General features: G+C 32.2%; 2 protein-coding genes and 1 long non-coding RNA gene across 3 annotated transcripts; all 3 read right to left on the reverse strand.

Annotated features, from left to right (window-relative positions):
• Nucleotides 1-1,571: 1,571 nt before the first annotated feature.
• LOC128194707 (uncharacterized) lies at nt 1,572-1,947 on the reverse strand. Its single transcript, XR_008246038.1, has 3 exons — nt 1,890-1,947; nt 1,711-1,812; nt 1,572-1,627 (listed from the first exon to the last, which is right to left on the reverse strand). It is a non-coding gene; the product is annotated as an uncharacterized LOC128194707 (long non-coding RNA).
• A 24-nt stretch (nt 1,948-1,971) lies between these two features.
• Nucleotides 1,972-10,235, reverse strand: LOC128194734 (uncharacterized). Its single transcript, XM_052870745.1, has 7 exons — nt 10,103-10,235; nt 8,511-8,546; nt 4,642-4,713; nt 3,060-3,356; nt 2,357-2,607; nt 2,088-2,280; nt 1,972-1,982 (listed from the first exon to the last, which is right to left on the reverse strand). The coding sequence occupies exons 4-7, from the start codon at nt 3,352-3,354 to the stop codon at nt 1,972-1,974; spliced, it is 750 nt and encodes a 249-aa protein (XP_052726705.1). The 5' UTR covers nt 3,355-3,356; nt 4,642-4,713; nt 8,511-8,546; nt 10,103-10,235.
• Nucleotides 4,843-8,394, reverse strand: LOC128194735 (uncharacterized). Its single transcript, XM_052870747.1, has 3 exons — nt 6,161-8,394; nt 5,871-6,078; nt 4,843-5,490 (listed from the first exon to the last, which is right to left on the reverse strand). The coding sequence occupies exons 1-3, from the start codon at nt 8,392-8,394 to the stop codon at nt 4,843-4,845; spliced, it is 3,090 nt and encodes a 1,029-aa protein (XP_052726707.1).
• Nucleotides 10,236-12,459: the final 2,224 nt, after the last annotated feature.

A 12,459-nucleotide genomic window follows, 5' to 3' on the forward strand; every position in this document is an offset into this window, starting at 1 on the left:
TCACCAACCTAACAACAAGACTGTTTCAAAATCACTAAAACAGAAGGGATGTAATTCTGCACCAGAAACAAGTGTGTGAAAATTAATTGCTACTATCTTACTAGTCATACGAAAACCTAACCCTTCATATCAGCAAGTTGATTGTTTTTGCTGAGTAGAATGAGAATATAAATATACCACACGTTGCACAAGACAGACATTCTTTCGGACCAGCAAAGTTTGCATTAGGGGCTTAATATTCGTACATGTTTCATGCTGAAAGGATTTTTCGGAATATATAAACAAAGTACAATATGGTTCATGTCCACTAACACTTTTCATTGTCACTATCAATTACACCCCATATAAACCATAAGTAATCCAAGTGAGAAAACGTTATCGGAAAATGGAGAATTTGAGTCTAAAAGCAACAGTGGAACAAAAGAATCCAACAAATTTTGATTACATTTACATGCCAACCATTCTAGTAAAAAGCCAAATGAGCCTACCTTAGTTCGAGCCCGGCGTTCGCTGGTACTTTAATTGCTTGCAAAAACATCTAGCCATATTCTTAGAGATATGTCTTTCTTACATTTCAGTCTTTCAAAATAATATAATATAACTCAAATTATATAACTGGGTCTCCAATAACGAATGCAAAATCCTCTAAGAATCATGGTAATTATCGATTGCATATATAGAGTGATCACGCCAACCAAAGGCTGTTTATATAATAATGACAGTGGCAGAAGTAGGGGAAATGCACAACATTACAGAATGACAGTGGAGAGTGGATATGGGATATGCATTGTGTTGTAGTTTGCATGGTACTCTCATTACATATTTTTCATGCACATCTAATAAATAACAGACATACAAATAGTAGGGATTCAGAATTTGCAGGGTGTAGGCCCCCTCCACCCAACGAAAAGCTAGAAATAATTAATTAATTATAGCTTTCAAATTCCATATATCAGCTGTGACAGACTTCCTATCCCAAGCTTTCAAATTCTATAATTATGTGTTTCTTATGAGGTTAAAGAACTGATCACTGCATTTCTCGACTACTAGATATTTTAAATCATAAATATCTTTCATCTCTAAGTGTCTCTATTTTTAATTTTTATGATGTGGTTTTGATTTTGTCATCTGTTCATCACATTCTATTCCCCTGTAATAAAACAGAATTGGTATATTTAACATGTAGGTGAATGTCTCATCAGAAGGTAGCCACATCAATTGCATGTACTCATAAAACAGAATTGGTATATTATTACAGTATATCAAGCATATTACTTATACTTATTTAGTATCTTACTTGTGGTTGAGGATCAAAGAAGGTAGCCAATTCATCAGGAATCTTTCCTTCCTTCATTATCATATATGCTTTCAGCGCACCTTCTAAATTCATGTACTTTTGTTCCCATTGATTAGTAGATGCTGATGATGTGGCAGTACTAGATGAACCCATGCTTAAATCTGAAAGTCGCATTCTTGTATTTCTGAATGAGTTAGTAGGAGCTGCTCCCAAACCCATGCATCGCACTCTCCCAGAATGCTCTGGGCCTAACACTCTACCAACAACATCACGAGGGGAAACCTGTGATTCATCAGTAGTGCTTTGACTCAAACCCACTTCAATTTGTTCCTGTAGGCATAGAACAAGTTGTAGTTAAAGATCTAAATATTGAAGCATAATGTTTGAAAATATCATATTATAGTAAAACTTACCGCTATAGCCTTTGCCGCCTCATTTACAAATGAGCCATCTTTTTTTTTATGAGTTTCAATATATAACATTCCACGACTAGGCAGTTTTCCACTATCCAAAAGCTAAATAAAAGGATAAGTTAAAATAAATAGTAAATTTGAAAAATACTAAAAATCGTCATATATGCTAATCTCAGTACCATCTCATGTCTTCTTCTTGAGATAGGTTTAGAGCCACCAGTATGAGGAATTACTTGTTTCTTGCGATTTTCTCTATTTTTTTTACAAATATCCTATGAAAAAAACAATTGTAAGTTGACATAACAATCAAAATAATAATATACACAAAAGCAATGAAAATAATAATGAAACTTGTACCATTGTCTCCAGTTTTAGACGATAGGTAACGAAATGAGCCCATTGAGTTCTGTCTATACCGGTCGGCACATTACATATGATTTGATCTTTTGTTTTTGTTGGATCATAGAACTCATTCCATAAACGTTGTCTATGTGCAGCCCACTTCTTACCCAAAGTTAATTTGCAATATCTTTGGGCAATAGCTTCAGTAGTCTTAAAACAAAATCGAAGCTTTTGAAAAAAGAAAACATAGTTAGTGAGTAAAAAGTAAGTGTGGGGCATTTGAATACATTAATGATATATATACCTGTAATATTTCCTTAAAGCATTCTAAAAAGTAGGTGTTAGGGATGCCTGTTTTTCCAGACCACCTTTCAAAATTGATTGGAAATAAATTATCGTCCGTTGCCAATATCCCACAATAACCCGCAAGTACTCCTTGCCCTTCGCCTATAGCCATGCCTACCTCATCAAAGTCTACAATGATGCGTTGTCCATGAGGTAAGTTACTTACTTCTCTGACCTTCACCTTTATTTTCTTCATAACTCCTTGTAGGTCTTTAACAATAAAAAAACTTATGAGAGAATAACCAGGTCTCTCTCGTTGGTTTTCGCTTTCTATCGCACTATTACGAATCAAATATTGGTATAGTAGCATGAAGTGTGAAATAGTTAAGTTAAGCATAAATAATTAGGTGTTAGTATGATTGCATTAGGTGTTAAGTTGTTAAGCAGATGAACATCAGTTAAGTATTATATGCTAAATAATTGAAGACAGGGAGTTTAATATACATGCTATAAGTTGTGAAGGATTTGCTAGGCAAAAAATATACATGCTATACAGGACACTCTCTCTATCAAATCTCCCAATATTCTCTCATAAGTTGCATACCTGTAACAGATTCCGCCCAATTCTACCCAAAGACTCCATACAGTTATTTGTTTTTTACTCTTCAACCATAAGTAAAATTTAAAAAATTATGCATGCAGAAAAAATAAATGACATATACCTATTGCATCGACATTCCAATACGATGAAGATTCACGCCCAACATGTTTTTTGGATGTTGTAGGTTGCTCTGTGTTTTCTGTGGACATCGATTGTGTTGAGTTCCACGAATCATGTGATGAGGTCTCATTTGTTGGTTGTACTTCAATTGATTCAGACATTGTAGGATTTGTTGATGGTGATTGTTCTTCAATCAATGGAGTAGTCACTGCAGCATTTGTTGATGGTAAAGTACCTAAAGATTCAGTTTGAGGTGATGATTTTTGTATATTTCGGAATCGCTTGACCTTTGGCATGGCTACATATTAAAAGAAAGAAATGCATTAGGCAAAAAAACCTGCAGTATATGCATTTCAAATAACCTTTAATTAACTTCCATTATATTCAAATAACCATTGAATTGTAAACTATTCATAAAATTTCATTTAAATTAAAAATGCTATTGGAATATATTCTTCAGGGAATAAAGGTGCAGTAGAAAGACAGAGTATGCATTTAAAAGCAGGTTACAGTAATGTATATAGTTGTCACTTTTCACCCAACACCCAACCAACCATTTGCTCAAACCTTGTTCAATTATCTCTTCTCTTCCCAACTTACTTGCTGAAGTACGGGTTTCCTTCTTTATGAAGCCTCAAAATTTTGTTAGATATGTGCCTATCAACAAAGTTCCAAATTAAATGATACCCTGAGTTTGCACAATACAGAAGTAGAATTATTGAACTTGTGGGTCTACAAAAGAAAACGTGAGCTTATTTTATTTCTCTTCCCTTGTACTGCACTTCAATTTTCAACGATTCATTGATATATATTATACTTCAAGTGGTTAAGATCACAGAAGTAGAAAGATGTTACCTTTTTTGATAAATGAGTATATATTCTGATTTAAGTGGAAGAACATTTATTAAGATAACAGAAATTAATATAATTGTTTGACACTCTTTAATACGTTTGCCTTAGTTAAGAGAACTAATCGAAGGAATATCAATGATTAGCAATGTTTGTTCTGTAAGTAAAAGCATGGTTTGCTAAATTTATCAGTTAGTTCTGTGTCTTTTAAATGTTTGCATGTCCTCAAACTGCATTAGAGGATATGTTTATGATAGCATCAAGATTTTTACTAGACAGTAGTAAATATTTCTTCTTCTCTTTCTCGGCTGACTGAAATTGGTGAGATTATTGAGTTGAATGATGTGCCGTCAATTTCATAATGCCCAAGACTCTCGAGCCATTTTTTCAATTTAAACTAATAATTAACTTCTAAATTTTGTTTACTATATATACCTTTAAATTTTCAATTTGTATTTTATAAATCAACTTTTCTTAATACACAACCCTCTGTATATGTCCTACCTTTGCTACTATAGTTAGAGGAGAAGGTATTACTAATAGAGGCTCTTCCATTCAGTTCAAAATTGGTGTCCTAGTCATAAATTTGTACTGCAGTGAATCAGTGGTGTCCTAGTCATAAATTTCAGAAAGCTCTCTGGCAATACCTAATAAATTATATCTATCCTACGCCTAATAATCTATGCCATCCAGCCAAATACATCACACATATAAATGAGTTCGGATCTTATTACCTTTCCAAATGAGAGAACAAGCTAATAAAGAGTCACAATTCAGAAAGGTAACTTCTCCTTCTTAACCTGAAACTGAGAAATCAAACATGTGGTACATATCATTTACCTTTAAGAAATCAAGCATGAGTGAATTATACATGCATTGAAAATAATTGAAAATAATAAATGACTATTAATTATATTTTCAACTCATACATTTGACTAATTGATATCCTCGTCTAAATGGTTTGTAGCCAATTGAACATATTCATTGTCATTACTATAAAATTTTTCCAACTCTTGATCTTGGTATGGTTCGTTTTCATATAACTCTTCTTGTACCTCTTCTCCCATTTCATAAAAATCTCTTGGCTTTAAATGCACAACAACACTCCATCCTTCATTAACCACATCATCAACATAATATACCATTTGTGCTTGGGATGCCTCAATATAAGGTTCATGTTCTTCACGGTTTCCAATATGAATAAGTCTATCAAAGTTAACACAATTAAAATTCCATTGATCCTTTTTGTATCCTCTCTCTCTTGTAGTATCTACCCACTTACACTTGAAAAGAACAACTTTGAATCGACCATAATAATTAAGCTCAATAATATCCTCCAACTTTCCATCATAGGATAAGTCTGCTTGCCTTAAGTTCCTATCAACAGTACTTGAAACACAAGTTGTATTAGATGTTAAAAAGACACCACTATTTTGTGTTCTCAATCCCTCATCACGAGTCAATGTTCGAAATTTGAACCCATTGATGTTGTAAGCAGTAAATCTTCTAGCATTATCCAATGGACCTCGTGCTAGAAACTTCAAGTCAGTAGACATTGAATTTATTGTTTCTGGATTCATAATCTAAACAAGGAAATAATGTTAGACATAATTAAAAGATAACTTGGTAAGTAAGAGAAAGTGTTCTATTTGATCACCCACCCGCCTTTGAAACCAATCAACAAACTCTTTAAACACTCTAGTTTCTATCTCAGTAGTTGAAGGTCGCCTTCCTCTTGATCTTCTTTTTATTAGATCTCTAAATTCACTACAAAAATTAATTACATTAAATGCATAAAATACAAGAATAATGTGGTTCAATTTGTTTAACTACAAATCACACACTTAATGTAGTGTACTTACTCAACAAACGGTGTGACTATCGCACAATTTAAAAGCACATATCGATGGGCTTGTAGCTTTTGCATATGAGTTAAAGTAAACATTGAGGAACCTCCTACCACCTTCCCACCTAGTGGGAATATAGATGACACAAAACACTCATTATCATTTGGGTTATCACAAACACGTCGTTGTCTATTGAACCTTGTCTCTATATCTTCAATGTATCTAGAACAAAAAGTAAGAGACTCTTCAGCTAAGTATCCCTCAGCTATAGAACCTTCTAGTTGTGCCTTGTTTCGTACAAAGGTCTTTAAATGACCTAATTCCCTATAATAATGATAAATAATTACATTAAATAAATTGGACACATATAATATCATACCTTGAACTAAAAGTAGTTAGCAATTACCTCTCTATAGGATACATATATCGATAATGAACTGGACCTCCAAGCTTTGCTTCCTCTACCAAATGAACAGTTAAATGAACCATAACTGTGAAGAATGATGGTGGGAATAACATTTCTAAGTGGCAAAGTGTAACCACAATACGATTTTGAAGCATTTCAAGGTCTTCAAGATTTAAGCTTTTACTACAAAGGGCCTTAAAAAATGAGCAAAACTCCACCAAGGTTGCAGTGACATGGTTTGGTAACAAATTACGTATTGCCAACGGAAGTAATTGCTCCATTATAATATGGCAATCGTGACTTTTTAGTCCTGATATTTTATGTTGAACATCATCAACACATCTAGAAATGTTACTTGAGTAACCATCAGGTACTAAAACATTTTTCAAAGTTTTGAGGAACAACCTTTTGGTATCACGAGTTAGTGAAAACAAAGCAAGGTGGTATCTTCCATTATCATCTGGCCAAAGATCCTGTCTTATGCCCATTTCCTTCAAATCTTTCCTTGCATTAAGATTGTCTTTGGATTTAGGCTTTTCATTCAACAAAGTATAGATTAAATTGTCAAATACATTCTTTTCAATGTGCATGAAGTCTAAATTGTGACGTAACAAATTAGACTCCCAATATGGAAGTTCAAAAAAAATGCTTCTCTTATTCCACTGTTTAACTTCTTGTCTGCATCTTTTTCCTTTACCATCCAAATGAATTCCTCTCCCAAATGTAACATTAATATTTTCCACTTGCCTAAAAATGTCAGATCCTGATAATTTTAGTGGTGGATTTCGTTCTTCAGTGCTTCCATCAAAGCGAACACGATTCAATCTAAATCTATGGTTTCTACTTAAAAAGCGACGATGTCCCATAAAACACCACTTCCTACTATGAGGAAGACGACAAGGTTCTGCATCAAAGTTACAAGTAGGGCAAGCTAAACCTGTGTGTGTGTTCCAACCAGATAAAATACCAAGGCCAGGAAAGTCACTAATTGTCCACATAAGAGCTGCTCGCATTCTAAAAGTTTCATTCAATGAAGAATCAAAGGTCTCCACCCCATCATTCCATAGCTCACGTAACTCATCCACAAGGGGTTGTAAGTACACATCAATACTATTTCCAGGCATCTGCTTACTTGGAATGATCATGGATAGGATCAATGAAGTGTGCTTCATACAAAGCCAAGGTGGAAGATTGTATGGAATTAAAAACACTGGCCAAATACTATAAGTAGAACTCATAGTGCCAAAATGATTAAAACCATCACTAGCAAGGCCTAAGCGAACATTTCGAGGATCTAAAGCAAATTCAGGATGCATTACACTAAATGTCTTCCATGCCTCACCATCCCTTGGATGCCTTATAACTCCATCCTTGTTCTCTGAAGAATGCCATCTCATATGTTCTGCAGTCTTAGAGCACATAAACAATCTTTGCAATCTTGGTTTCAAAGGAAAGTAACGTAAAACTTTTGCAGGTTGTTTTTTTTTCTTCTTTGGGTTCCATCTAGATGTACCACAATGTTTGCATGTTTGCAAATCCTTTTCATCATCTCTTAAATATAACATACAATGATTTGGACATGCATCTATTTTGGTATAGTTAAGACCAAGTTTGTTGATGATTTTCTTAGCCTCATAAAAAGAAAGAGGCAACTTTGCTTCACTAAATGCATCTCTTAGAAAATCTAGGATCATAGTCATTGCCTTGTCACTTAATCCACACAAAACCTTGATATGATATAATTTGATTACAAACTCTAATTTTGTGTACTTGCTCCCGTCACACAATATTTGATTTCCGTCATTGAGAAACTCATTAAATTCATTATGATTCTCCCTTGGCCTTTCATTAATAACATCATCTTCACCCAATGGTTGTGATCTGCCTATATTAGTACCTTCTTGCCTATAATGTCCAAATGCTTCATTTATCATTGTTTCCATTGGATTTTCAAAATGAAATGTCTCTTGTGACTCATCTTCATTTCTAGAAATATCTTGTCTTTGCCTCTCACCATGAAGATTCCAAATAACATAATTTATGGGAAATTGTTTTAAAATCAAGTGCTCCTCAACTATGCCTCTAGCTTGCCATTTCACAAACCCACATTTGGGGCATGGACATCGAATTGTGTCTCCAGAGGCCCCATTCTCAAAAGCAAAATCTAAGAATTTTTGCAAACCAATTAAGTATTCAACTGTATTTCGGGGCTTAGTTATCCAAGATTTATCCATTCAAAAATATTCCTAAAAAAAATAAAATATACTAACACATGAAAAAGAATACAATATTCATGGAAAATACAAATAAATAATGAATTAGAAAAAATGAAATACTTGTTTCTACTAACCTTGAAGCGGTGAGATTGCAATGCTTAAAGAAAAACCTGCAACATCAATTATGAAAAAGGAAAATGATTGTTGAGGAAAGAAGGAAGGAAATGTGAGTTGGAAGAGAAAGATAGTTTAATGTAATTTTGTTGCTTAATGTTCAAATAATTATCACATCCATTTGCTAGCATCAATGTGACATGGAAATGCCCACATTTTAATGTTGTTTATTTGTCCTCAATTTTAATGATAAAATGGAATATCAAAGCAATATTTTGTTTCCTAATTTAATTAATTGCACAAGTCCAAATTGTTAAAAAACAGAGTGAGAGGCTCGCTTTAGTGGATTCAAGCACGTCACTTGATCCCATCCTCACCTGTAAACAATAATATTAATCCAAAAAGTACTTGTTCATAAATCAGCTTTTATGATACTGATAAATTATAATTCACTTGTGAATGATAGTTTCTGAAAAAAAAAACAGAAAACAGAAAGCAACTGGGTGAATGTTTGGAACCTATTTTTGGCTGCTAAATATACTTCTAGAGTGAGATATTTTTATCTTTTATGCAAAACATTTTATAATGGACGCAGTTAACAGACTCGTTATATCTTATGCTAAAGGATTTTTGGTTCTACCTAGAGCCACAGTTAACAGACTACAGAGCTAGACTTCAATAAATCATGACCTAGTGTGCTTCAACAAAAAGATCTAGCAAGTGGTTCAGTGAAAAATAGGTCTGAATAAAGTTGAGAGTCATTAAACTTTAAACCATAGTCATATGTGAATTGTGATGAAAGTATTAGTTTTTTAGGTCTGAATATTTAAAATAAAACATTATCTCATTACAAGATACATCACAGTTTAAACTGTGAACTTATGAACTAAACAAGCCTGCAATCTCAATATGGTCTAGAGTTTAGATGTCAGTATATATCAATCAAGTATGCAAGCCTCAATAATAAGAACCAAACAAATAAAAAATGAACAAACATAGGAATCATTGTTAATATCTCCACTGCAAGTGCAGTTGGCAAAGGATAAAGAGTAACAGTTTCTATAGGTTTTTCATTGCTTAATTAACAACTGAGCTTTGGATTTTATGTGGGATACAGGAATCACAATTTCAACACTACTTGCACTAGGTTCACCTACATACATACATACATATACATATATATGCATATATATACATATATATCTATATATATATATATATGTATATATATATATATATATATGAAATCATAAACACAGAAGATGAGGATGATGATCCCTTGGAAAAGTGTTCAACTCATCTCTTATACTAAGGATAAGTTCCAACCTAAAACTAGCTGAAGGAATAACCAGCCGCTCATATAAAGTATTTTTATTTCAGATTATAACTTCCTAAACAAATATAGGAATACAAGTATAGAGTAAAAATTCAACAAAAGATTTAAAAAACCGGATTCCAAAACAAAACTCCCAATTAATTGGATGGAAAAAGACCAGCTAGAATAGAATAATAGGATGCAAAACATTTTAGTTTATTATAATGCACTAAATAATAAACTACAACAATTTCACATATGAAAGATATTTGTAATAGAAGAAAAGAAGAGGATTACAAATTTATAAGGCGACTATTGAGAGCTTTGCATTCCTGAATAATTTCGTCCTCATCAAGAAGTTCATCCAAAGTAAAGTTATCCCTGTCCAAAATGGTCTCCACCTGCAATATAATACACCAAATAAATAGTAAAATCCCCATACCAATAGGTACCTATATCACTTCAAAAATTAAATTAAATAAATCTATTCTGGTCCCCAAGAAACAGTCAATAAATATTGGTTTCGAGCCTTTACACACCATCACAAGGGACACCCTCACATGTATGCATAAGAATTGAGCACATTCAATTTTTTTTTCTCACATCTTTTTGTTCTCTAACATGCTTCTCTTTTCCATTTTGGATGACATAGTGTCCTCTCATTACAGATGTTACTACTTAAGTTTTTTTTCTATTAAACTTAATTTTACAATAAAAATAATCCTCAAATTAATATTTTACTAATCTAGGACGGAAGGAAGAGAAAGAAGGCATAACTTAGTAAACACTAATATCAAAGAAAATGTTACAAATGTAGAAGTTACTTGAGAGCAGTGGTACAATGCCTTCTAACAAGTTCCAGAAGACAATGACCTGTAGCATAATATATATATATATATATATATATATATATATATATATATATATATATATATATATATATATATATATATATATATATATATATAGATTATGAATGTAAAAGTTAATACACATTTTTTCCTTTAACTATTAGTAAAACACCAATTACATACTAACTCCTTTTACATAAACAATAATAATAAGTATATATATATATATTGTCAAAAGGTAGGACGGGTACGTAATCGAAATGAAAAATATAACTGTGCATTAATCTGCATTAGTATAAATACATATTTCAGTTGCAGGAAATATAGTAATTGACAAGGTCCAGAAGACAATAAGAAGTCCTCCTAACTACAAAATAACAGAAGAACTAAAAGCAACGAAAACAAGCCCTCCAAAACAAGACCTCTTCAGTGAGGAGTATGATGCACTTGTTGAGTACAATTAACTGGTTTATGTCATGTACAATTAACTTCACAATTGTCAGATTTAACTTTCTAAATATTACTGATAGTCTGAAACCTTCGAATATTTTCAAATAACCAATCTGTTTTCAGAAATAAAATTCACACATGTGTAGTCAAGAACTATATCATATATGACATAATTCAAATTGCATCAAACGGAAGGTCATTGAGATATGTGGTCATAGCAGATAAGAAATAAAATCATGGATTTGAAATACTATATTTGCATGATGACCTGTAGCATAATATATATATATATATATATATATATATATATATATATATATATATATATATATATATATATATATATATATATATATATATATATATATAGATTATGAATGTAAAAGTTAATACACATTTTTTCCTTTAACTATTAGTAAAACGCCAATTACATACTAACTCCTTTTACATAAACAATAATAATAAGTATATATATATATATATATATATATATATATATATATATATATATATATATATATATATATATATATATATATATATATATATATATATATATATATTGTCAAAAGGTAGGACGGGTACGTAATCGAAATGAAAAATATAACTGTGCATTAATCTGCATTAGTATAAATACATATTTCAATTGCAGGAAATATAGTAATTAACAAGTTCCAGAAGACAATAAGAAGTCCTCCTAACTACAAAATAACAGAAGAACTAAAAGCAACGAAAACAAGCCCAACAAGCCCTCCAAAATCTTCCCCTATCCATTATTGAAAAAAACATTCAAATCTGTTCAGCAACAATGCATATAACACCAAACCCAAGGTCAAGAACAGAAATCTATATCATTAAAATTGAGGACAAATAAACAAATAGTTCATCAATTTCTTACTGTCCTACTTATCCTGTCACGTATGCATCGGTGACGTTATGAGCTCCGCTGTCTGCCGGTCCGTAGAACCCTCGTTGCAGCTTCGTCCACCGACTGCGAATCTGAAAGGAAAAGGAAACACGGGCAATCCAAAGGAGAAATGAAAGAAATGAATGACAACAGGAAATAGAAGAAGGAAGAAAGGAAGATTGCGTACCTGCGAGGGAGAAATCGGATGGAATGAAGGGGGAACTGATTTTGCGGATGGAATTAAAGAGGAACTGATTTTAGGGTTCAGTGGTTTAAGCAGATGGGTTTAAGATTACGAAGGGAATAAAATTTTAGGATTGTTAAAAGAAAATTTATTGTAAAATTTTTAGATGGAAAAATGTAAAAGAATTAGTAAATGAAGAAAAAATATATATTATTATTTGAGGAGGTTATAAACCTCTCTTAAAAGGAATTAAAACTCCCAC

The sequence above is a fragment of the Vigna angularis genome, chromosome 11 (assembly GCF_016808095.1).
Source record: "Vigna angularis cultivar LongXiaoDou No.4 chromosome 11, ASM1680809v1, whole genome shotgun sequence".
NCBI lineage: Eukaryota > Viridiplantae > Streptophyta > Magnoliopsida > Fabales > Fabaceae > Vigna > Vigna angularis.

What these genes read in the sequence shown, in the direction of transcription:
- LOC128194735 (XM_052870747.1), bottom strand. Translation starts at nt 8,394, where the DNA reads ATGGATAAATCTTGGATAACTAAGCCCCGAAATACAGTTGAATACTTA. An exon ending in TATATGTATCCTATAGAGAG is followed by an intron (nt 6,079 to 6,160) that starts GTAATTGCTAAC and finishes TCATTATTATAG; the next exon opens with GGAATTAGGTCATTTAAAGA. An exon ending in TATTCCCACTAGGTGGGAAG is followed by an intron (nt 5,491 to 5,870) that starts GTGGTAGGAGGT and finishes TTCCTTGTTTAG; the next exon opens with ATTATGAATCCAGAAACAAT.
- LOC128194734 (XM_052870745.1), bottom strand. Translation starts at nt 3,354, where the DNA reads ATGCCAAAGGTCAAGCGATTCCGAAATATACAAAAATCATCACCTCAA. An exon ending in TTGGAATGTCGATGCAATAG is followed by an intron (nt 2,608 to 3,059) that starts GTATATGTCATT and finishes TTATTGTTAAAG; the next exon opens with ACCTACAAGGAGTTATGAAG. An exon ending in GCTTTAAGGAAATATTACAG is followed by an intron (nt 2,281 to 2,356) that starts GTATATATATCA and finishes TTTTTTCAAAAG; the next exon opens with CTTCGATTTTGTTTTAAGAC.